This window comes from Anabrus simplex, chromosome 2, assembly GCF_040414725.1.
Source record: "Anabrus simplex isolate iqAnaSimp1 chromosome 2, ASM4041472v1, whole genome shotgun sequence".
NCBI lineage: Eukaryota > Metazoa > Arthropoda > Insecta > Orthoptera > Tettigoniidae > Anabrus > Anabrus simplex.
The window spans coordinates 973,281,042-973,308,051 of NC_090266.1; the positions used below are offsets into that span (position 1 = coordinate 973,281,042).

The following is a 27,010-nucleotide window of genomic DNA, read 5'->3' on the forward strand; positions in this document are numbered from 1 at the left end:
TTCTTTATTAGAATTATGAGCATGCTTGAAAACTGGTATTTCAAATTTGTAGCTGAATCACCACCAACGCCTCTGAATCCATGCCAGCCATCACCATGTGGGCCTAATTCTGAATGCAAAGTATCAGGAGATTCTCCATCATGCTCTTGTTTACCTGAGTACCAAGGCAGTCCTCCTAACTGTCGACCAGAGTGTGTGAGTAACAGTGAGTGTTCCAGTCACCTGGCTTGTATTAGACAGAAATGTAAGGACCCTTGTCCTGGTTCTTGTGGAGCTAATGCTGAATGTAGGGTGGTGAGCCATACGCCTACATGTGTGTGTGCTGCTGGATATACTGGAGATCCATTTATTCAGTGTTTTGTTCAGCAGTGTAAGTATATCTGAAATTAATTGATTTATATTTTAATAATAATGATAAAAATTACAATAGTTGATGTAGAATTTGTAGAGACTAGGCCCATCCTGTATTGTATTTATGACTTTACTCATTTCTTTAACAGTGGCATTGCCCCAGGAGAGACCGACGCCTTGTTTGCCATCTCCTTGTGGGTCTAATGCAGTCTGTAGAGAAAAAAATGGTGCAGGTTCTTGCACATGCTTACTGGATTATGTTGGTAATCCATATGAAGGCTGTAGGCCAGAGTGTGTATTGAACACAGACTGTTCTTCAAATAAAGCTTGTATTCAGAGCAAGTGTCAAGACCCATGTCCAGGTACATGTGGACAGAATGCCGATTGCCAAGTAGTCAACCATTTACCACTCTGTACTTGTCGTTCTGGACACACTGGTGACCCCTTTAAGTATTGCAGTGTGCAAGCACATGAACGTAAGTGACTTAATTGAATATATTTGATTACAGAGACAAGTTGGGAAATATTTCTTTATTTCAATATTATCTTGTAATGAGTTTGTTAAAATTTTAGTCTTATAAATAATTATCTTTCCTCTGCAGCAATAGAATCAAAAGACCCATGCAATCCATCTCCATGTGGACCTAACAGTCAGTGTAAAGAAGTAAATGACCAAGCAGTATGTTCTTGCCAGACAGACTATATAGGAAATCCACCAGCATGTAGACCAGAATGTGTTGTTAGTTCTGAATGCCCACAGAACAGAGCATGTATAAATAACAAATGTAAAGACCCGTGTCCAGGGCCATGTGGACAGAATTCACGGTGTCAAATAATTAACCATAGTCCAATATGTTCCTGTAAGCCTGGATTCACTGGAGATCCATTTTCAAGATGTTTCAATATTCCACGTAAGTATCAGTCTTGCGAATATCATTGGAATTTATATCTTTACTAGCTCATATGTTAAAGAGTAATGTGTTATCTGTTTTACAGCACCTCCTCCACGACCAGTTGCTCCTGTGACTGTGAATCCGTGTGTACCTTCACCATGCGGCTCCAACTCTCAGTGCCGTGATGTTGGAGGTGTTCCTTCTTGCTCATGTTTGCCAAATTATATTGGAGCCCCTCCAAATTGTCGCCCAGAATGTAGTATTAACTCTGATTGTCCTAGTATCATGGCCTGCATAAGAGAGAAATGTCGGGACCCATGTCCGGGTTCATGTGGTGCTGGTGCACAATGTAATGTGATCAATCATACTCCCGTGTGTACATGTCCTGATGCGTATACTGGAGATCCTTTCTCCAATTGCTATCCCAAACCACCACAAGGTAAGGGTCATAAATCAAAGAAAATTTTCACATTAGTGTGAAATTTACATTTTACTAGAAATTAAATTTTTTCTTTGTCTTGTTTGTATAGCTGCAGAACCAGTCCAGTCAGATCCATGCAATCCATCACCATGTGGGTCAAATGCTGAATGCAGAGAAGGGACATGTACATGTCTGCCAGAATATCAAGGAGATCCATATGTGGGCTGCCGACCAGAATGTGTGTTTAGTACAGATTGTGACAGATCAAAGGCATGCATTAGAAACAAATGTGCAGATCCTTGTCCAAATACATGTGGTCAGGGTGCCCGCTGTGATGTGGTTAATCACATTCCCATATGCAGTTGCCCTGAAGGAATGACTGGCAATGCTTTTGTGGAGTGCAGACCTGTTCCACGTATGTATTACCTGTAATATTTCTTGTACTTACATGTTTGATTCTTGCTTTACATCAAATCTTACAACTGTGGTTTTTTCATAGCTCCTGTGGTGACTCAGCCTTGTAATCCATCACCTTGCGGACCCAACAGTCAGTGCCGTGAGATCAATGGGCAGGCTGTGTGTTCTTGTGTGCCTGGATATTTGGGAAGTCCTCCAGCATGTAGACCAGAATGCATAGTGAGCTCAGAGTGTGCCCAAAATGAAGCATGTGGCAACCAAAAATGTAGAAATCCATGTCCTGGTACTTGTGGTGTAGGTGCACGGTGTGAAGTTGTCAACCACAACCCCATATGTAGCTGTCCATCTCGGTACACTGGGGATCCATTTGTGAGATGTCATCCTATACGTAAGTATATTTGTGATGGAATGTATGTGCATCTACAATGTACATACTGATTAAGCGTTCGAGAGATTGTGTAATGTTTTCTTATTATGCTTTCAGCGGAAGTGCTTCCAGCACCCGTTAATCCTTGTCAGCCATCACCATGTGGACCAAATTCGGAATGTAAGGTCTCGGGAGACTCTCCTTCATGCTCCTGTCTCCCCGAATATCAAGGAATTCCTCCCAATTGTCGTCCAGAGTGTGTGAGCAACAGTGAATGTGCCAGTCACTTGGCTTGTATCAGACAGAAGTGCAAAGATCCTTGTCCTGGTTCTTGTGGAGCTAATGCTGAATGTAGGGTAGTAAGTCACGCTCCTACATGTGTGTGTGCCATTGGATACACAGGGGATCCATTTACCCAGTGTGTACCACAGCAATGTAAGATATAGCTCTTTCCTTGTTATTTATTTATTTTTTCATTATTTATTTATTTATTTATATTTATTTACTTTTGGAAGTTAATATGCAGCCATTTGAATTACAGTACTATTAATTTTCTTCCTTAGTGGCAGCACCTGAGGAGAGGCCTACGCCCTGTACACCTTCCCCTTGTGGATCAAATGCTGTGTGTCGAGAACAGAATGGGGCAGGCTCTTGCACTTGCCTTCCTGAATACATTGGTAATCCATATGAAGGCTGTAGACCAGAATGTGTATTGAATACAGACTGTGCACCTAACAAAGCCTGTATTCGCAATAAATGTCAGGATCCTTGTCCTGGAACTTGTGGTCCAAATGCAGATTGTCAAGTGGTGAATCATTTACCATCATGTACTTGTCGTCAAGGTTATACAGGAGATCCATTCAGATATTGCAGCATACAACAAGAACGTGAGTTGCTTTATATACCCTTACATTTTATGGAACACTGTAGCATTATTTTCACTGATACAAATGAACATTATTTACAAGTTCTTTCATGCCTTTACAGTACCTATCCAGCAGCCAAGTGATCCATGTAATCCCTCTCCATGTGGACCAAACAGTCAATGTCGTGAGGTGAATGGCCAGGCTGTATGTTCATGCAAGCCCAGTTATGTTGGAAGTCCTCCAGGTTGTCGTCCTGAGTGTGTAGTTAGTTCTGAATGTCCACAGACAAAGGCTTGTGTGAATCAGAAATGTGTTGATCCTTGCCCTGGTCCTTGTGGACAGAACAGTAACTGCCAAGTAATCAATCACAGTCCCATCTGCAGCTGTAAGCCTGGCTTTACTGGAGATCCATTCGTTCGATGCTACTCAATTCCACGTGAGTGTTTTGGTGTTGTCTTCTTGTGTTCAAAAATGAAGAAATGTGCTAATAAACTCAAATTATTTCCTGTTGTATGCAGTTTGAACTTGATTTTTTTTCAATGGAGTATCTTGTATTTTCAGCTCCTCCTCCTGTACCTGTTGCACCAGTAAACGTAAACCCTTGCTTGCCATCTCCATGCGGTCCAAATGCGCAATGTCGTGATATAGGAGGATCTCCCTCTTGTTCATGTCTTGCCAATTACATTGGTACACCACCAAATTGTCGCCCAGAATGCAGTATTAACTCTGAATGTCCTAGCAACAAGGCATGTATGAGAGAGAAATGTAGAGATCCTTGTCCTGGTTCATGTGGTGCTGGTGCACAATGTAATGTGATAAACCATACTCCTGTATGCTCATGTCCTGAAGGCTATACTGGAGACCCATTCTCCAACTGTTATCCAAAGCCACCTAGTCCAAGTAAGTTAATTTTTGTTTTTTTGTTTACTTAAGTGAGAGAAAAATATTTGATTATAGCATATACTGTACAGTTGAAGTATGAATTCTGAAGTGCTTTATGGGTTTTTGCAGTCATTGAAGCTGATGTCAGTGATCCTTGTAATCCATCGCCCTGTGGTTCAAATGCTGAATGCAGAGACGGAACATGTACATGTCTGCCAGAATATCAAGGAGATCCATATGTGGGCTGCCGACCAGAATGTGTGCTAAGTACAGACTGTGACAGGACAAAGGCATGCATTAGAAACAAATGTTTAGATCCTTGTCCAAATACTTGTGGTCAGGGCGCCCGCTGTGATGTTATGAACCACATACCTGTATGCAGTTGTCCACAGGATAAGACAGGGAATGCCTTCATTGAGTGCAGACCTCTCCCGTGTGAGTATTTCTTACCTTTATAAATCTATATCTGACCTTGTAAGTATGGTACGGAAAGAATGCTCCGTTCATAAATATATTTTCCTTCTTTGGCCTGTGAAATCTGAAATGGTATTATTGCAGCCTTTGTCTTCACTGTTCTTATTTTCCTGAAAAGTTTTTTTTTTTTAAATTACCTTATGTGCATCATTTCCAAATGGCAATTCATTATTTATAATTTTCTATAAATAATATTCTTCTTCATAATTTTCATCTCTTTTGGGAGTATTACTCGGTCAAATATTTACATTATCATATACGTGAGGTCTTTTGGTTGTATTCTCCTAGTGAGGGAATTACTGGCTCTTATATAGTTTTGTAGATGAAATTACCTTAAATTCTTAGAGAATTTAAAAATTTGTAATATGTATGATATCTATCATAGAAGGAAGGAAGGACATGTGTTAAAATTTATAGATGAACTGGAAATTGAAAGTTATCTACATTTAGACATCCTAGCCCCTAAAATGAAATAACAGTACAAATAGATGTTTGTGACCTGTTTTTTCTTGGTAGAAACATTGTTAGTTAGATCATTACTGCTGTGCAAATTTGTTCTTCCTTTTTTTTTTTTTTTTCAGTCACATAATTATGAATTTGTTCTTGAATTCAGTTTAAATTAATTTCATAAGGAACGTTCAACACTTCTGATGTTATGCATTTCTGCAGCTCCAGTGATTACTCAGCCATGCACACCATCTCCTTGTGGACCAAACAGTCAGTGCCGTGAGATAAATGGACAAGCTGTATGTTCCTGTGTACCTGGATACTTGGGAAGTCCTCCAGCATGCAGACCAGAATGTGTGGTAAATTCTGAGTGTGCTCTGAATGAAGCGTGCAGCAACCAGAAGTGTAGAAACCCATGTCCTGGCACATGTGGTGTAGGAGCTCGATGTGAAGTGGTGAACCATAACCCAATTTGCTCCTGTCCTCCTCGATACAGTGGAGACCCATTCATCAGATGCCAACAAATACGTAAGAAATTCAGCCTTGTTGTATACTTTCTCCATGAACGTATACTTTTTAATAACATATTTAATATGTATATTTTTCCTGTTTTTTGTTAATAGCTGATATATTACCTGCACCTACAAACCCTTGTCAGCCATCACCATGTGGTCCAAATGCTCACTGTAAAGTATCTGGAGATACACCTTCATGCTCATGTCTCCCTGAATACCAAGGTACTCCTCCTAACTGCCGCCCAGAATGTGTTGGCAATAGTGAATGTGCAAGTCACTTAGCATGTCTGAGAAATAAATGCAAGGATCCCTGCCCAGGCTCTTGTGGAGTAAATGCTGAATGTCGAGTTGTGAGCCATGCACCTTCATGTATTTGTATGGTTGGGTATACTGGAGATCCATTTACTCAATGTTTCGTTACACAATGTAAGTATTTTGTGATTGTCAGTTTTCTTGTTATAATATCAGATAAATCACTATAGCACAGCATTACAATATTTATTTTGGTTTTCTCTTTCATCCTTTGTTAATCAGCTGTAATACCAGAGGAAAAGCCTACACCATGTGCACCTTCACCTTGTGGGTCAAATGCAGTATGTAGAGAACAAAATGGAGCTGGTTCTTGTACTTGCCTTCCTGATTATATCGGTAATCCTTATGAAGGTTGCAGACCAGAATGTGTTCTGAACACAGACTGTGCTCCCACCAAGGCCTGTATACATAATAAATGTCAAGATCCTTGTCCGGGTACATGTGGACAAAACGCTGAATGCCAGGTGGTGAATCATCTACCGTTTTGCATTTGCCATCCTGGTTATACTGGAGATCCCTTCAAATATTGCAACTATCAACAAATTGAATGTAAGTGTTTAAATATAACACATCCAATACTACTACTACTACATACTCTTTTGGAAAACCTTCAATTTTATACTTTCATTCTTTGTTAATTCTTCCTGTTTCCAGATTAAAAAAAAAAAAATCTCAAGCCTTATTTTATAATCCCTTTGCAATTTTCTTCCATCTCAATTCCTTTTCCTCTCTCTCACTTTACTTGATAGATAAACCTTCCTCTGTTACCATCTTCATCATGCTAAGATCAGAATGTATCAGAATGTACTCATATAAGCTCATGTTCGCTCTTATTAGAGTTTTAGTTATACTGACTCATTTTTACTTGTTTTATTATGATGTAATTAAATACCACTTCAGTATTATCAATAAATTATGAAGCACAAGATTTGTAAATTATGGATAGAAAAATTAAATAGGTCAGCTTCCCAAGATGAGAGTCATGTTCAGGAGGATGATTAATAGTGGTAAAAGGGCACCCTCTGTACTTCAGTCAGTGCCATCTCTGCATAGAGATTTCTCATATTCACCCTACAGTATATGCTGCTGAGTATGCTTTGTACAACCAAATTATATACAAGTATATAGTGTAATTAAGTACATTTTAATAGGGATCATTTCTTGACTGATAAGCTTCACCAGCATGAATTTAAATACCGCCATCTTTAAGTGCTTCTGTTGCAAAGACGAAAGAGGTCATATACATGAGCCGAGATTTTCAGTGTATGTAATGTATGTATGTATGTATGTATGTATGTATGTATGTATGTATGTATGTATGTATGTATGTATGTATGTATGTATGTATGTATGTATGTGTGTGTATGTATGTATGTATGTATGTATGTATGTATGTATGTATGTATGTATGTATGTATGTATGTATAGTTCCTTCTTAAAAATACTATAACCGCAACAGATTATAACTGCCCATTTAAATGCTGTTTAAATTCTAACTAATGGAATAACACCATCTGATGTACAAAATTACAATGAATCAACAGGTTTCATGACTTATATTTCTCTTCTCTACAGCTGATCAGCAAGAACCTGAAAACCCCTGCAGTCCTTCACCATGTGGACCAAACAGTCAATGCCGTGAAGTGAGTGGACAAGCAGTGTGTTCATGCCAACGTAATTATATCGGCAGCCCCCCTGGTTGTCGACCAGAATGTGTAGTGAGCTCAGAATGCCCCCACACTAAAGCATGTGTTAACCAGAAATGTGAAAATCCTTGTCCAGGACCATGTGGGATTAATACAAATTGTCAAGTAATTAACCATAGTCCTATTTGCAGCTGCAAGGCTGGATTTACTGGTGATGCATTTTCAAGATGTTACACAATTCCACGTAAGTATCCTCAAATTACAAATATACACAGCCTGGTATTGTTTGATACCACTTTGTTCTATGAGAGAAAATGTATCATGATCCTCTGATATCCTCAGCTCCACCAACTAGGCCAGCCACACCTGTAACGATCAACGTATGTTTGCCTTCACCATGTGGCTCCAACTCGCAATGCCGTGATGTTGGAGGTGTTCCTTCATGCTCTTGTTTACCAAATTATCTTGGAACCCCACCAAATTGTCGCCCGGAATGCAGTATTAACTCTGAATGTCCTAGCAACAAGGCGTGTATGAGAGAGAAATGTAGAGACCCATGTCCTGGTTCATGTGGTGCTGGTGCACAATGTAATGTGATAAACCATACTCCTGTATGCTCATGTCCTGAAGGCTATACTGGAGACCCATTCGCCAACTGTTATCCAAAGCCACCTAGTCCAAGTAAGTTAATTTGTTGTTTTAGTTTACCTAAGTGAGAGAAAAATGTTTGATTATAGAATACACTGTACTCTTGAAGTGTGCATTCTGAAGTGTTTTCTTGTTATTGCAGCCATTGAAGCTGATGTCAGTGATCCTTGTAATCCTTCGCCCTGTGGTTCAAATGCTGAATGCAGAGATGGAACATGTACATGTCTGCCAGAATATCAAGGAGATCCATATGTGGGCTGCAGACCAGAATGTGTATTCAGTACAGATTGTGATAGATCAAAGGCATGCATTAGAAACAAATGTGCAGATCCTTGTCCAAATACATGTGGTCAGGGTGCCCGCTGTGATGTGGTTAATCATATTCCCATATGCAGTTGCCCTGAAGGAATGACTGGCAATGCTTTTGTGGAGTGCAGACCTGTTCCACGTATGTATTACCTGTAATATTGCTTATACTTACATGTTTGATTTTTGCTTTACATCAAATCTTACAACTGTGGTTTTTTTTCATAGCTCCTGTGGTGACTCAGCCTTGTAATCCATCACCTTGCGGACCCAACAGTCAGTGCCGTGAGATCAATGGGCAGGCTGTGTGTTCTTGTGTGCCTGGATATTTGGGAAGTCCTCCAGCATGTAGACCAGAATGCATAGTGAGCTCAGAGTGTGCCCAAAATGAAGCATGTGGCAACCAAAAATGTAGAAATCCATGTCCTGGTACTTGTGGTGTAGGTGCACGGTGTGAAGTTGTCAACCACAATCCCATATGTAGCTGTCCATCTCGGTACACTGGGGATCCATTTGTGAGATGTCATCCTATACGTAAGTATATTTGTGATGGAATGTATGTGCATCTACAATGTACATACTGATTAAGCGTTCGAGAGATTGTGTAATGTTTTCTTATTATGCTTTCAGCGGAAGTGCTTCCAGCACCAGTTAATCCTTGTCAACCATCACCATGTGGACCAAATTCGGAATGTAAGGTCTCGGGAGACTCTCCTTCATGCTCCTGTCTCCCCGAATATCAAGGAATTCCTCCCAATTGTCGTCCAGAGTGTGTGAGCAACAGTGAATGTGCCAGTCACTTGGCTTGTATCAGACAGAAGTGCAAAGATCCTTGTCCTGGTTCTTGTGGAGCTAATGCTGAATGTAGGGTAGTAAGTCACGCTCCTACATGTGTGTGTGCCATTGGATACACAGGGGATCCATTTACCCAGTGTGTACCACAGCAATGTAAGATATAGCTCTTTCCTTGTTATTTATTTATTTTTTCATTATTTATTTATTTATTTATTTATTTATTTATATTTATTTACTTTTGGAAGTTAATATGCAGCCATTTGAATTACAGTACTATTAATTTTCTTCCTTAGTGGCAGCACCTGAGGAGAGGCCTACGCCCTGTACACCTTCCCCTTGTGGATCAAATGCTGTGTGTCGAGAACAGAATGGGGCAGGCTCTTGCACTTGCCTTCCTGAATACATTGGTAATCCATATGAAGGCTGTAGACCAGAATGTGTATTGAATACAGACTGTGCACCTAACAAAGCCTGTATTCGCAATAAATGTCAGGATCCTTGTCCTGGAACTTGTGGTCCAAATGCAGATTGTCAAGTGGTGAATCATTTACCATCATGTACTTGTCGTCAAGGTTATACAGGAGATCCATTCAGATATTGCAGCATACAACAAGAACGTGAGTTGCTTTATATACCCTTACATTTTATGGAACACTGTAGCATTATTTTCACTGATACAAATGAACATTATTTACAAGTTCTTTCATGCCTTTACAGTACCTATCCAGCAGCCAAGTGATCCATGTAATCCCTCTCCATGTGGACCAAACAGTCAATGTCGTGAGGTGAATGGCCAGGCTGTATGTTCATGCAAGCCCAGTTATGTTGGAAGTCCTCCAGGTTGTCGTCCTGAGTGTGTAGTTAGTTCTGAATGTCCACAGACAAAGGCTTGTGTGAATCAGAAATGTGTTGATCCTTGCCCTGGTCCTTGTGGACAGAACAGTAACTGCCAAGTAATCAATCACAGTCCCATCTGCAGCTGTAAGCCTGGCTTTACTGGAGATCCATTCGTTCGATGCTACTCGATTCCACGTGAGTGTTTTGGTGTTGATTTCTTGTATTCAGAAATGAAAAAAATGTGCTAATAAACTCAAATTAGTTCCTATTGTTTTCAGTTTGAACTTGATTGTTTGTTAATGGAGTATCTTGTATTTTCAGCTCCTCCATCAAGACCTATTGCACCAGTAAACATAAACCCTTGTTTGCCATCTCCATGCGGTCCAAATGCACAATGTCGTGATATAGGAGGATCTCCCTCTTGCTCATGTCTTGCCAATTACATTGGTACGCCACCAAATTGTCGCCCGGAATGCAGTATTAACTCTGAATGTCCTAGCAACAAGGCATGTATGAGAGAGAAATGTAGAGATCCTTGTCCTGGTTCATGTGGTGCTGGTGCACAATGTAATGTGATAAACCATACTCCTGTATGCTCATGTCCTGAAGGCTATACTGGAGACCCATTCTCCAACTGTTATCCAAAGCCACCTAGTCCAAGTAAGTTAATTTTTGTTTTTTTGTTTACTTAAGTGAGAGAAAAATGTTTGATTACAGAATATATTGAACTGTTGAAGTATGAATTCTGAAGTGCTTTATGGGTTTTTGTAGCCATTGAAGCTGATGTTAGTGATCCTTGTAATCCTTCGCCCTGTGGTTCAAATGCTGAATGCAGAGATGGAACATGTACATGTCAGCCAGAATATCAAGGAGATCCATATGTGGGCTGCCGACCAGAATGTGTGCTTAGTACAGATTGTGACAGATCAAAGGCATGCATTAGAAACAAATGTGCAGATCCTTGTCCAAATACATGTGGTCAGGGTGCCCGCTGTGATGTGGTTAATCACATTCCCATATGCAGTTGCCCTGAAGGAATGACCGGTAATGCTTTTGTGGAGTGCAGACCTGTTCCACGTATGTATTACCTGTAATATTTCTTATACTTACATGTTTGATTCTTGCTTTACATCAAATCTTACAACTGTGTTTTTTTCCATAGCTCCTGTGGTGACTCAGCCTTGTAATCCATCACCTTGCGGACCCAACAGTCAATGCCGTGAGATCAATGGGCAGGCTGTGTGTTCTTGTGTGCCTGGATATTTGGGAAGTCCTCCAGCATGTAGACCAGAATGCATAGTGAGCTCAGAGTGTGCCCAAAATGAAGCATGTGGCAACCAAAAATGTAGAAATCCATGTCCTGGTACTTGTGGTGTAGGTGCACGGTGTGAAGTTGTCAACCACAACCCCATATGTAGCTGTCCATCTCGGTACACTGGGGATCCATTTGTGAGATGTCATCCTATACGTAAGTATATTTGTGATGGAATGTATGTGCATCTACAATGTACATACTGATTAAGCGTTCGAGAGATTGTGTAATGTTTTCTTATTATGCTTTCAGCGGAAGTGCTTCCAGCACCCGTTAATCCTTGTCAGCCATCACCATGTGGACCAAATTCGGAATGTAAGGTCTCGGGAGACTCTCCTTCATGCTCCTGTCTCCCCGAATATCAAGGAATTCCTCCCAATTGTCGTCCAGAGTGTGTGAGCAACAGTGAATGTGCCAGTCACTTGGCTTGTATCAGACAGAAGTGCAAAGATCCTTGTCCTGGTTCTTGTGGAGCTAATGCTGAATGTAGGGTAGTAAGTCACGCTCCTACATGTGTGTGTGCCATTGGATACACAGGGGATCCATTTACCCAGTGTGTACCACAGCAATGTAAGATATAGCTCTTTCCTTGTTATTTATTTATTTTTTCATTATTTATTTATTTATTTATATTTATTTACTTTTGGAAGTTAATATGCAGCCATTTGAATTACAGTACTATTAATTTTCTTCCTTAGTGGCAGCACCTGAGGAGAGGCCTACGCCCTGTACACCTTCCCCTTGTGGATCAAATGCTGTGTGTCGAGAACAGAATGGGGCAGGCTCTTGCACTTGCCTTCCTGAATACATTGGTAATCCATATGAAGGCTGTAGACCAGAATGTGTATTGAATACAGACTGTGCACCTAACAAAGCCTGTATTCGCAATAAATGTCAGGATCCTTGTCCTGGAACTTGTGGTCCAAATGCAGATTGTCAAGTGGTGAATCATTTACCATCATGTACTTGTCGTCAAGGTTATACAGGAGATCCATTCAGATATTGCAACATACAACAAGAACGTGAGTTGCTTTATATACCCTTACATTTTATGGAACACTGTAGTTTTATTTTCACTGATACAAATGAACATTATTTACAAGTTCTTTCATGCCTTTACAGTACCTATCCAGCAGCCAAGTGATCCATGTAATCCCTCTCCATGTGGACCAAACAGTCAATGTCGTGAGGTGAATGGCCAGGCTGTATGTTCATGCAAGCCCAGTTATGTTGGAAGTCCTCCAGGTTGTCGTCCTGAGTGTGTAGTTAGTTCTGAATGTCCACAGACAAAGGCTTGTGTGAATCAGAAATGTGTTGATCCTTGCCCTGGTCCTTGTGGACAGAACAGTAACTGCCAAGTAATCAATCACAGTCCCATCTGCAGCTGTAAGCCTGGCTTTACTGGAGATCCATTCGTTCGATGCTACTCGATTCCACGTGAGTGTTTTGGTGTTGATTTCTTGTATTCAGAAATGAAAAAAATGTGCTAATAAACTCAAATTAGTTCCTATTGTTTTCAGTTTGAACTTGATTGTTTGTTAATGGAGTATCTTGTATTTTCAGCTCCTCCATCAAGACCTATTGCACCAGTAAACATAAACCCTTGTTTGCCATCTCCATGCGGTCCAAATGCACAATGTCGTGATATAGGAGGATCTCCCTCTTGCTCATGTCTTGCCAATTACATTGGTACGCCACCAAATTGTCGCCCGGAATGCAGTATTAACTCTGAATGTCCTAGCAACAAGGCGTGTATGAGAGAGAAATGTAGAGACCCATGTCCTGGTTCATGTGGTGCTGGTGCACAATGTAACGTTATCAACCATACTCCTGTGTGCACATGTCCTGAAGGCTATACTGGAGACCCTTTCTCCAACTGTTATCCAAAACCACCTAGTCCACGTGAGTTATAAATTAGTTACTTAAAGATGAAAAAAAAACCATTTTTTGTATTGATGGAAAATATAAATTAAAACTGTCTTCTTATTTTCCTAGCTATTGAAGCTGATTTAAGTGATCCGTGCAGTCCATCTCTGTGTGGTTCAAATGCAGAATGCAAGGAAGGAATTTGTTTCTGTTTGCCAGAATATCAGGGAGACCCATATGTGGGTTGTCGTCCAGAGTGTGTAATGAGTACAGATTGTGATAGGACGAAAGCCTGTATTAGAAACAAATGTATGGACCCTTGTCCTAATACTTGCGGTCAGGGTGCTGTTTGTGATGTTGTGAATCACATTCCAATATGTAGTTGTCCGCAGGATATGTCTGGCAATGCTTTCGTTCTTTGTAGACCTGTTCCACGTATGTATCTGGTTGTATTATTTACATTGAGTCTATAAGATTTATTTGTCTTTATTTTATAATATGGGTTGTTTTTCTTGTTCAGGCCCTGTTATGAACAATCCATGCAATCCATCCCCATGTGGACCGAACAGTCAGTGTCGTGAGATAAATGACCAGGCTGTGTGTTCCTGTGTCCCTGGTTTCTTGGGGAGCCCCCCTGCTTGTCGACCAGAATGTGTGGTAAACTCTGAATGTGCTCAGAATGAGGCTTGTAGTAATCAGAAATGTCGCAACCCTTGCCCTGGTACATGCGGCATAGGAGCTCGATGTGAAGTGGTCAATCATAGCCCGATCTGTAGCTGTCCAGCTCAATACACAGGGGATCCATTTGTCAGATGTCATCCCATACGTAAGTATTTCTTCAAAATTCCTCAGTATTTTGTATACATTTGTGTCAGTTAATTAATCTGAATTACTTTCATGCTTCTTCTTTTACTTCAGCGGATACACCTCTCGTACCGAAGAACCCTTGTCAGCCATCTCCCTGTGGCCCTAATGCTCAGTGCCAGGTCTCAGGAGATTCTCCTGCTTGTTCTTGTCTACCTGAGTTCATTGGTAGTCCACCTAATTGTCGTCCAGAGTGTGTGAGCAACAGTGATTGTGCTAGTCACCTGGCTTGTATCAGACAAAGATGTCGAGACCCTTGTCCTGGATCTTGTGGAGCTAATGCAGAGTGTAGGGTAGTAAGCCATGCACCCACTTGTGTATGTGCCATTGGATACACAGGAGACCCATTCACGCAGTGCTTCACACAACAGTGTAAGACTCCATCCATTTATCCTTTTATTTTGCATGTGGTGTTGGTCTTTTCTACCATTGTCCTCCATGTGTTAATAGTTCAAGTTTTTGTTGCAGTGTATGCAAATAAAATTTGGGTTTTTAATCATTAATTTTGGAAAGACTATTAAATGGTACAAATTTGTGTGTGACAACAGCATGCATGAATTGTTATGCCTCTTCTGTCTGTAAAATTACTTCATACCTTATTTTGTGAAGCTACCTTGTAAATGCATCTTTCTTTTAACATTGCTATGATGTTGAAGAAACCTTGGTTTCAATCCACAATTCACAAACCAAGGACCAGCCCACCAAAAATATCTGTGAAAATTGACCATGTTACAAATTGCAGAGAAACCTGAACACCTGTTAAAAAAAATTCCCCATATATTGTCATTCCCAACCTACTGTACTATATATATGACCTAATTTTCAGCTCGTTTCAACCTCGGTCATTCGTGTGAATCATCTTCTAAAATATATCATAGGTAATGACATTCCATTCTTCTGGTGGGAGAAGTATTGTTCTTGGAGGAGATTTCATAAAGGTTTTGCCTCTTACGCCATATGCTTATCACCAAATCGAATTGACGTAACAACGTCCAATAAAACACTTCCGTTTTCTTTTAGAGGAGGCCTCAAGTTCCAATTCACTTGCCATTTTGCATCACGATCTATAAATCTCAAAGGATGTGATGGTCTCCATTTACCTCAGCCGGTTTTCACCTATAGCCAGTTAAATGTTGCAATGTCAAAAGACCCATGTTTTTAAGTTTCAGTAGTGCCAAATGACAATTGTACAAGGAATTCACTCTGCATACTAAATACTCTCCTCTTTGACCCTTCCTCAAAACATGCCACTTATAAAAATACAAGAAATGGAATTAACTTTTTATGTGTGCAAGAAATCTGTAATGGCAACTACCCCTCTCTAGATGGTGACGGATCAAATGTTATTGAAGTACCAGCCAGAATTTTAGCACATGATGATATTGTGATTGAAATTTATAACAAAGCGTTCACTTCTGCAAAAGATGTCATGATTTTCTCTAAAGTTGCCATTCTTAATTAATTGAAAGTCATTGGGCTTATACCCAGTAGTTCAAAACCATACACTAGAGTCAACACATTAATACTGAAGATGAAAGCTAACTACTTCAATTTAGTACATAATGCTTGAATTCCTTGGAATGAATGGTTTGCCTCCACATATTCTTATTCAAAAAATTGGAGCCATAGTTATGCTCCTTAAAAATCGGAACGTTTCCCAACGGCTCCTAAACAGAACCAGATTAGGGCCTAATTCTAAGAAGTATGTACGAAAATTGTTCGGATTTGGAAGTAAGAAGCGGAGATAAAGCTTGACAGAGAACTCTAATCCATCGAATTGACTTAACAACATCCAATAAAACACTTCCATTTTCTTTCAGAGGCGGCATCAATTTCCAATTCACTTGGCATTTTTCATCACGATCTACAGTACAAACCTCAAAGGACATGATGGTCCCCATTTACCTCAGCCGGTTTTCACGCATGGCCGGTTAAATGTTGCAATGTCAAAAGACCTATGTTTTTAAGTTTCAATAGTGCCAAACGGTAATTGTACAAGGAATGCACCGAGCATGTGGCTGCATGGTTTGGGTCATTAGCTAACAGCTTGCATTTGGGAGATAGTGGGTTCGAACTCCACTGTCGGCAGCCCTGAAGATGGTTTTCTGTGGTTTCCCATTTACATACCAGGCAAGTGCTGGGTCTGTACCTTGATTAATGCCACGGTTGCTTCCTTCCCACTTTTAGACATTTCCTATCCCATTGTCGCTGTATGACTTACCTGTAACAGTGCGACATAAAGAAAATTCTAAAAAAAGTAAAGTACAATACAAGAAATAACGTATATAAGGAAATCCTACAATATATATTTACCCCATTCACCATCATGTCTTGATGGGTTTCAACTAGTTATTATTTATTATCAATACTGGATTTCTGTAGAAAAGAATAAATGAAAGCAGGTCTTATAGAAATCTCCTGTTTTTTTATGAAAAAATTAACCACTTTTTTAAGACAAAAGAACTGAATGTCCTGAATCTGCTCTTCAGACTGACACATTAATCAATATTGTTAGGACAGTCGATGCACAGAAGTTTAATATTCAACTCTTTCATGTTAAATTTATTCTCTATGCAAACATCTTCAAGAACATTGTGTAATTCACTCATTGATGCCCAGAGCAATCCATTAGTTTTGTCAGATACAGACAAAATTTGTTACAACAAGAAACAGCTTTAGAGATTCTCTTCTCTCAAAGTGGTCATTATGTAAGGAAGAAAAGCTGAAATGTGGCCAATATTCAGACTCAAGCCCAAATCTCACATTCTCTAGATGGGTGCATTAACTAATTCCACTCTGAAAATTGACACACAAGAGTATCACATTAACTTTTAAGTTACATTCATTTAAATGAACTTCCTAAAATCCATCCGTGTTATCTTGGAATTAACTATCTTTGTAGTATGTGAAAGGCAACTTTCAACAGTGTATAAAAAGCATGTGAATGGAATTCTTCTTTTAATGGACTATATGGGTACAAAATTCTTCTTTTAATGGACTGGACAGCATGTTGTTTTTCTCTTTAGAACCCTTTTATGCTCTTCCTCAGTAAATTTCTGCATTTAGAATAAATTCCTATTAATACTGACCAAGTCTCTAACCATAGAAGAAAACAAGAAATTATAGCATCACACTTTTGTATGGGAATAAACCTGCTCTCAAGTAACTTGCACCGAGCTCGATAGCTGCAGTCGCTTAAGTGTGGCCAGTATCCAGTAATTGGGAGATAGTGGGTTCGAGCCTCACTGTCGGCAGCCCTGAAGATGGTTTTCTGTGGTTTCCCATTTTCACACCAGGCAAATGCCGGGGGTGTACCTTAATTAAGGCCATGGCCGATTCCTTCCACTTCCTAGGCCTTTCCTATCCTATCGTTGCCATAAGACCTATCTGTGTCAGTGCGACGTAAAGCAAATAGCAAGTAACTTACCTGAATATCAGGTGTCATTGTATGTTTGGATGTAACCCATCAAGATCTGTTGAATCATTACACAGAGGTCTTAGAACTCATGAAAATTATTCTTTTTAAATCAATATTATTACATTCTAATCACTTGATGTGAAATGAACATCAGCATAGTCTTGTTTACAATGTATTCATAAAAGCACTGTATTCATTTATGTACATTATCTAGTATTGAATGGCTTAAACTTGTCTTGAGCTTTTTATTTACAAACTTATCATGAAAGCACTGCATTTGTATGTTACGGTACCTATCAATAAGTTTAGTTATAGTAAAAGTATACTAAGTGGAATATGTATTTGCTCTTTTTATGTATGTATGTTCTAATTTTAAGAAAAGGTAATTTATTATTATTTTTTTGTTTATTGTTTGTTGTAATTTATTGAATTAACACTAACTATAATGATCACTGAAATTTGTAGTGGTGGAAATGATGATGGTGATTATTGCTATTTTAAAGAGCAAAATGATGAGTTTTATCAGCCCCATTCATTGCAGCTTGTTTAATTATCATGTTGCTGATTCTTAGTGACATGAATGTCTGCAGGAAGTCTTTGAAAATGCTTAACTCTTCCCTGTTACGCTACTTTGGTCTCCTAGTGTTCACATCAAATAAATTATTAAAGTTATGAAAAATCTATTAATTTTCAGTAATCACAATAGAAGTTCAACATATCAAGTAGCAGTTTTTCAGGGTGTCAATAACTGCCAAGATGACAGTACCAAAATTGTTTTACAGGTGAAGCTGTACTGTTTTGTGCACCTAACATTACAGTTGTTATTATTATGAGTTCAACAGTGTAATAATTTTTAGTTTTGGAGACAGTGTAATATAGGCCCTACTCAATTTACCAGTCGTGGACTGCCCACTGAAAATGAATCTCCAGATAGATGGCCAAGACTGCACATTCTATGTATGAATCATGATCTGTTGACTTAGTGTTATTCACTGTTGTTGTGACAGCTGGATGTTTATTGTATTATGTCCATAAATGCAGTAGTATACATTCTCTTTTTTCCTTGACAAGTGAGAAAGAAATTTGTATATCAGCAGATTGTGGTTCATATTTTTCATGTGCTCCCTTACCTTCCCTTGGTGATTTAATTTAATAGGATAAGCCATGACTGGTAAAATGAGTATCTTTGAATACATATCATTATCTCGAAAAGTTCTTGTCAGACTCTCAAGATAGTAGTTACACCCCTTAATTTGCAGTATAAAGTATGGCAATGCTAGGAAATGGTATAGTTTCATTTGATAAGAACAATGTTTGTACTGTTAAATCAATAGTTATTGACACTATGGAAATCTACTGTATGGTGTGTTATTAGCATCTTATAATTTCTGAAAGTGAAAGCAAATGTTCTGTATGACAGATGTTATTCAATGTGAACATCTTAGCTAATTGACCATGTATGTTAGATGTATTCTTTAAAGTACCAGTATGGTAGATTTCATTAGAGAGTATCGTTATTCAAGTCCCCCTGTTAGGTCATCAGCCCATAGGGTGGTTGGATCCTTTAGCAGCACAACCAGAGGTTATGTGAAATGGCAAGAAACAAACGGCAGTGCCAAAATGAGGCATACTAGCCAAAGTGAGGACTGATTATAATTTGCCATTGTTTTTTCCACTGGGCCAGTATGACTGACCCTATGACTGACAGTTTTCACAATATCCAGTCATGTTCCACATGTCATTACCCAACACCACTTATATCTCAGCAGCTTCCATACTGTCACAGCCATAAATGAATCTGAGATTTTGGTGGAAGCTACATAATGCTCTGCTGTATCTTAGGAGACATAAAAATTACTGCATCCATCAAGAAGTGGCAACAAATAGCTGTTATTCAAGATATATTGCTTATCAGGAAGAACTCCTTGAAATTTTGGCTACCATATACTTGTACAGAGATTCAATTCTTATAAAATAATTTTACAAGGTGCGTTCCATAAATAATGCGACCAAATTCATAAAAAATCATTTATTGAATATATTCGTACAAATAATAAAAAATCTTCAAAATAGCACCCTCTTGCGTCGATACACTTCTGGAGGCGGTGTTTCCATGCCTGAAAGGCATCCTGGAAGGCCTTTTCCGGAATGTCCTTTATAGCCGATGTAACATGCGCCTGGATTCTTTCAATCATGTCCCAATGTTTTCCTTTCATGACTCCTTTTGACCGAGGAAACAAAAAAAAGTCAGCGGGAGCCAGGTCAGGACTGTAGGGAGGCTGGAGAACCAATGGGGTGTTGGTCCTGGCCAGGAAGTCGTTGACAGTGAAGGTACTGTGACTCGGCGTGTTGTCGTAATGAACTTTCCACATGTCCTTGATGTCGCTTCGGCAACGCGAGACCCTCCTTTTCAGTCTTTTGAGCACTTCCAAGTAGAAAGCTGAGTTTACTGTAGTCCCGGTTGGTACGAATTCGTGGTGGACAATGCCTCTGACGTCAAAGAAGACAATGAGCATGGTTTTGATCCTGGACTTGCTCATGTGTGCCTTCTTGGGACGGGGCGACGATGGGGTTTGCCACTCAGAACTCTGCCTTTTTGTCTCAGGGTCGTACTCAAAAATCCATGACTTATCACCAGTGATAACTGAGTTTAAAAAATTAGGATCATTTTCACACATTTCCAACATTTCTCGGCACCGAAGCACTCGCATGTCCTTTTGTTCTTCGGTCAACACTTTTGGGACCAGTTTGGCACACACCTTTCTCATGTTCAAATCTTCGGTCACAATGCGGAAAAACGGTTGTTTTTGCCATGTTTAGAGTTTGTGCTATCAATTGAAGGCTCAGCCGTCTGTCAGAGTTCAAACAATCGCACACACGCGTCACATTTTCGTCTACTCATGAGGTTGATGGCCGTCCACTCCGAGGTTCATTGGTGATCTCCTCTCGGCCCTCCATGAATGACTTGTGCCATCGGAAAACTTGTGATTTGGACAAGCAATCAGTCCCAAAGGCCTGCTGAAGTAATGGAAACGTTTCGATGGCGGACTTCCCAAGTTTAACGCAAAATTTGATAGTGTACCATTGCTCTACAGAACGATCCATTGTACCGTGTTACATGAACTCAAAACGGGCTTGACGGAAACGCACGTCCTGACTCTTCGGCATCTCGCTGCCGAATGAGACAAAGAGTGTTTGAAGCTAACACCCCCCCTCCACCTAGCCTAGCAGGTTAGAACACGCTGCGGTGTACAGTTGCGCCAGAAAAAAATTGGTCGCATTACTTATGGAATGCACATTGTATTAATAGGTCCACCTGTTCAATACTTATCGTGTTGATTATAATAAAAGTTCATTAAAGTACTAGGGCATGTTTCAGCCTATCATATTTGTCCATCTTGAGCTGTAATCAAAATTGATCTAAACACTTTATAAAGTGAAATATCATTACAAAGATACGTATCAAAAACATGTTAAAACTACACATTGATTTTGCAATAAAATGAGTGTCCCTTGTTACGGGCATTGCTTTACTGATTTGTGAGATAGAGAATGCTCTAGTAATTTCTTCCTAGAAAATTGAATGACACAATGTAAAGACATCACTCGAACAAAATTCTGGCATGTTGTTGTGATGAATGCCGGTTGTGATATGATCACCTCGACCACCTCACTTGACAGCAACAACATCGAGGACTGGAAGATAGGACATTTGGCAAATATCAAGAAAATTATTAGAAGTCACCCAATTTATCAATATGCCATTAAGTTTCAAAGTGGCAACATAATCTAGTACATTGCCAAAGAAAAATTGTCATCAAAGTTCTAAAAGTCCAATGCTTCCAGTCATATCACCAACAACATTCATCACAACAACATGCCAGAATTTTATTATAGTGTCGTCTTTACATTGTGTCATTTGATTTACAATGAAGAAATTACTAGAACAATCCCTATCTCAAAAATCAGTAAAGCAACATCCATAAAAAGTGGACACTCATTTTATTGCAAAATCAGTGTTTAGTTTTAACATGCTTTTCTATATGTATCTTTGTAATGACATTTCACTTTTTAAAGTGTATAGATCAATTTTGATTACAGCTGAAGATGGCCAAATATGATAGGCCAAAACATGTCAATCAATCAATCAATCAATCAATCAATCAATCAATCAATCAATCAATCAATCAATCAATCACTACTGATCTGCATTTAGGGCAGTCGCCCAAGTGGCAGAACTATTTTTGTTTTTCTACCCTTTTCTTAAATGATTGCAAAGAAATTGGAAATTTATTGAACATCTCCCTTGGTAAGTTATTCCTATCCCTAAGTCCCCTTTCTATAAATGAATATTTGCCCCAATTTTTTTAAATCATTTTTTTAACAATTTTTTGTCACCACCCAAAAAAATCCTATGTGAGCTAAAGAAGGCTCTGAGAGGCAAACGATTTACCTCAGACACCGACATCAGGCAGTACATTCAAAACTAGTTTACAACGCACCTCCAGGAATTTTACGAGAGGGCCATTCAATGCCTTCTGTCACACTGGGCAAGTGCCTCAACAGTGCTGGGCAATACTTTTGAAATAACGGTACAGGTTTTCATTTTGAAGCCTCTGGCTTGTTTCTTTTTGAATGGCCCTTATACTTCCAGTTTATCTAAACTATAGTTCAAAACTGAATGTTTTAAAGAACTTTCATTATAATAAACATGATAAGTATTGAACAGGTAGACCAATTAATATTTTTTTTAAATAAGAATTGAATCTCTGTACATTATCTTGTCAATACAGAACCAACATGAAATTCACAAGTTGTAATACCATATACTTCTTCTTCCTTTCTTTAGTTGGATGAGAATTCTGATCAAAAGATCTTTTCATTTGGGAACTAGTGTCTCATAATGACAACTACTCTGAAATTTTAAAAGTTCTGGTATATAGCAAATTCCTAAAAACCTAGAATTTTTATCTTTCTTTGTAGTAGTCTTCATAATCTGACAGGGAACTGCAAATCAAGTAGGGATGACATAAAAATGTTAGTGTTGAACTGTAGAAGTATTGTAAAGAAAGGAATAGAATTAAGTAATTTAATAGATATATATTTACCAGGTATTGTAATAGAAGTTGAATCATGGCTGAGAAATGATATAATGGATGCAGAAATTTTCTCACGGAACTGGAGTGTGTATCGTAGAGATAGAATAGGAATGGTGGGAGGGGGAGTATTCATTCTGGTGAAAGAAGAATTTGTAAGCTACAAAAGAGTGAAAAATGACACACATGAAATTCTAGGTGTAAGGCTCATTTCTAAAGATAATAGGCAACTTGATATCTTTGGAGTGTACAGACGGGAAAGGGTAGCACTGACACGGATTCAGAATTATTTGATAAGATAATCAGCTATGTAGGAAACGACATGGAAGGAATGTGATTGTAGCAGGAGATCTGAATTTACAAGATGTCCATTGGGAAGGAAATGCAAACGACAGAAAGCACGACCAACAAATAAGTTAATAAGTTAATATGGGAAGGACAGCTGATTCAGAAAGTGGGAACCAACTAGAAGGAAAAATATCCTGGATGTGGTGCTGGTAAAACCAGATGAGCTCTATAGGGAAACTGAAGTAATAGATGGTATTAGTCATCATGAAGCTGTTTTTGTCATCGTTTAAAAAAATGTGATAGAAAGGAAGGTCTTAAAAGTAGGACTATTAGGCAGTACCATATGGCTGATAAAACAGGCATGAGGCAGTTTCTAAAAAGTAACTATGATCGGTGGAAAACGGTAAATAAAAATTTAAACAGACTCTGGGATGGGTTTAAAGCGATTGTTGAGGAATGTGAAAACAGGTTTGTACCTTTAAAGGTGATAAGGAATGGTAAAGACCCACCTTATTATAATAGAGATATAAAGGGACTAAGAAGGAGGTGCAGACTGGAAAGAAATAGTTAGAAATGGCTGTGGAAGTAAGGAGAAATTGAAGGAACTTACTAGGAAATTGAATCTAGCAAAGAAGGCAGCTAAGGATAACATGATTGCAAGCATAATGGGCAGTAATACAAATTTTAGTGACAAATGGAAGGGTATGTATAGGTATTTTAAAGTAGAAAAAGGTTCCAACAAGGACATTCCAGGAATAATTAATGAACAAGGGGAGTGTGTATGCGAGGATCTTCAAAAGGCAGAAGTATTCAGTCAGCAGTATGTAAAGATTGTTGGTTACAAGGATAATGTCCAGATAGAGGAAGTGACTAATACTAAAGAAGTATTAAAACTTACCTGTGACAACAATGACATTTACAGTAAGATACAAAAGTTCAAAACTAGAAGAGCAGCTGGAATTGATAATGTTTTGGAGGATAAACTAAAGACAATGGGTTGGGAAATAGTACCATATATGAAGTACTTATTTGATTATTGCTTGCATGAAGGAGCTATACCAAATGAATGGAGAGTTGCTTTAATAGCCCCTGTGTATAAAAGAAAGGGTGATAGACATAAAGCTGAAAATTACAGGCCAGTAAGTTTGACATGCATTGTATGTAAGCTTTGGGAAGGCATTCTTTCTGACTATATTAGACATGTTTGCGAAATTAATAACTGATTCGACGGAAGGCAGTTTGGTTTTAGGAAATGTTACTCCACTGAAGCTCAACTTGTAGGATTCCAGCAAGATATAGCAGATATCTTGGATTCAGGAGGTCAAATGGACTGTATCGCAATTGACCTGTCTAAAGCATTTGATAGGGTGGATCGTAGGAGACTACTGGCAAAAATGAGTGCAATTGGACTAAACAAAAGAGTGACTGAATGGGTCGCTATATTTCTAGAAAATAGATCTCAGTGAATTAGAGTAGGCAAAGCATTATCTGACCCTGTAATAATTAAGAGGGAATTCCTCAAGGCAGTATTATTGGACCTTTATGTTTTTTTATATATATATATGATATGAGTAAAGGAGTGGAATCGGAGGTAAGGCTTTTTGCGGATGATGCTATTCTGTATAGAGTAATAAATAAGTTATAAGATTGTGAGCAACTGCAACTTGACCTTGATTATGTTGTGAGAGGACAGCAGGCAATGGTATGTTGATAAACAGGGTTAAAAGTCAGGTTGTGAGTTTTATAAATAGGAAAAGTCCTCTCAGTTTTAATTATTGCATTGATGGGGTGAAAGTTCCCTTTGGGGATCATTGTTAGTATCTAGATGTTAATATAAGGAAAGATCTTCATTGGGGTAATCACATAAATGGGATTGTAAGTAAAGGGTACAGATCTCTGCACATGATTATGAGGGTGTTTAGGGGTTGTAGTAAGAATGTAAAGGAGAGGGCATATACATCTCTGGTAAGAGCACAACTAGAGTATGGTTCCAGTGTATGGGACCCTCACCAGGATTACCTGATTCAAGAACTGGAAAAAATCCAAAGAAAAGCAGCTTGATTTGTTCTGGGTGATTTCCGACAAAAGGGTAGCGTTACAAAAATGTTGCAAAGTTTGTGCTGGGAAGACTTGGGAGAAAGAAGATGAGCTGGTCGACTAAGTGATATGGAATGGAAAATTCTAAATTCCCACGGAGGGAATTAGATATTTTTCACCAATAGAGCATGGAATTGCTAGGCGGGCAATAATTCCATTGTGGAAATTTATCTCCCGTATGCAGTTATCAGACTGTGCCTCTTATAAGGGCTTCTGATAAGTTCACCTGCATACACCCCAGCATCAGTCGGTAGGATCTGACACATCCCACTCTGATAAGTCTAGTGTCAGACCTAAGGCGAAACGCTGGTTAATAGAGCAAACGTCTGAAAAGCCTTACATCTGACATAAGTGATATGTTGATTAGATGTTGATACCCATAGGGAATCTGAAATATTTGTTCCGAATGAGTAAATTTATAATTCCAGTATAAATGGTCCGTTATTGGACATTATAAATTTTCCAGCTAACTCATTCCTGGTTGCCAGTATTTCGCCCTCGTGTGCTAGGCTGGGCTCATCAGTTGGTACTCAGCACACCTACCAAGACGCTGGCTAGTGCATACCGGGGAGGCCACTGCGTAGGCTAATTGTAGCCACCAGCAGTGCCAATGCACTATGAGACTGCTGGAGTTAGCTGGAAAATTTATAATGTCCAATAACGGACCATTTATGTTGGTATTATAAATTTACTCATTCGGAACAAATATTTCAGATTCCCTATGGGAATCAACATCTAATCATCTGATGGCCAAGCAGGCATCAATTTTTGATAATGAGACAAAGTGTCTCATAGTGCATTGGCACTGCCGGTGGCTACAATTAGCCTACGCAGTGGCCTCCCCGGTATGCACTAGCCAGCGTCTTGGTAGGTGTGCTAGGTACCAACTGATGAGCCCGGCCTAGCACACGAGGGTGAAACGCTGGCAACCAGGAATGAGTTAGCTGGAAAATTTATAATGTCCAATAACGGACCATTTATATTGGTATTATAAGTGATATGTTCCGAGCTGTCAGCGTAGAAATGGCGTGGAATGACATTAGTAGACAAATAAGTTTGAGTGAAGTCTTTAAAAGTAGGAAAGATCACAATATGAGGATGAAGTTGGAATTCAAGAGGACAAACTGGGGCAAATGTTCATTTATAGGAAGGGGAGTTAGGGATTGGAATAACTTACCAAGGGAGATGTTCAATAATTTCCAATTTCTTTGAAATCATTTAAGAAAAGGCTAGGAAAACAACAGATAGGGAATCTGCCACCTGGGTGACTGCCCTAAATGCAGATCAGTATTGATTGATTGATTGATTGATTGATTGATTGATTGATTGATTGATTGATTGATTCTCCTGATAGAAGATACCTTGTGTTGTGTTTACCAACTTACAAATAAGCGGGAAAGGAACAAAATCCATTAGAAAAAAAAAAAAGAAGTGTTATAAAGATATTTTTAAATCTTTCAATTCAACAGAAACATACTACTGAGATCTGTAATACAAATTTAAGGAATCCCTTTTAGAACATTGACTGCTGGAACGAATACTCGAGTTGTCTTGATTGCGGTCCATATTCTTTTGTCACACTATCAATTAATTCATTAGCCTTTTGCACTCTTCCTATGAATGCTGAGCATGCATAGTCAACTTTATCTGTCATCGCCACAATCGAATCCAAGCCTTGATGTGCTCTAATGTTCTAAAGAAGTGTTCAATGTTGCACATTGTTAGTGGAAGAGTCAGATGTATCTCGATTGTTTCAGGTAAAGCTAGACAGAACAGTGTTGTTAGGCAAATCAGGTCTATGAGATATTTTTCACATTTGGCACATTCTGCTTACCCAAGGTAGTTAAGACATGCTTGGTTCACCTAGCAGGATGTGGGTTTGAAGTTTAAAA

The 27,010-nt window shown here is 39.0% G+C and overlaps 1 protein-coding gene across 1 annotated transcript in view; it reads left to right on the forward strand.

The window, feature by feature from the left end:
• dpy (dumpy) overlaps positions 1-27,010 on the forward strand; it is a 562,668-nt gene that overhangs the window by 446,888 nt on the left and 88,770 nt on the right. Inside the window, 31 exon segments of the mRNA XM_068226068.1 lie at positions 53-370; positions 501-827; positions 954-1,262; positions 1,348-1,689; positions 1,775-2,080; positions 2,165-2,470; positions 2,567-2,884; positions 3,019-3,321; positions 3,437-3,751; positions 3,877-4,215; positions 4,327-4,632; positions 5,341-5,646; positions 5,742-6,059; positions 6,168-6,494; positions 7,521-7,835; positions 7,934-8,303; positions 8,401-8,687; positions 8,774-9,091; positions 9,191-9,493; positions 9,640-9,957; positions 10,058-10,372; positions 10,499-10,837; positions 10,958-11,254; positions 11,340-11,645; positions 11,742-12,059; positions 12,188-12,511; positions 12,612-12,926; positions 13,053-13,391; positions 13,494-13,790; positions 13,873-14,181; positions 14,274-14,591. Coding sequence (XP_068082169.1) covers positions 53-370; positions 501-827; positions 954-1,262; positions 1,348-1,689; positions 1,775-2,080; positions 2,165-2,470; positions 2,567-2,884; positions 3,019-3,321; positions 3,437-3,751; positions 3,877-4,215; positions 4,327-4,632; positions 5,341-5,646; positions 5,742-6,059; positions 6,168-6,494; positions 7,521-7,835; positions 7,934-8,303; positions 8,401-8,687; positions 8,774-9,091; positions 9,191-9,493; positions 9,640-9,957; positions 10,058-10,372; positions 10,499-10,837; positions 10,958-11,254; positions 11,340-11,645; positions 11,742-12,059; positions 12,188-12,511; positions 12,612-12,926; positions 13,053-13,391; positions 13,494-13,790; positions 13,873-14,181; positions 14,274-14,591 — 9,828 coding nt within the window.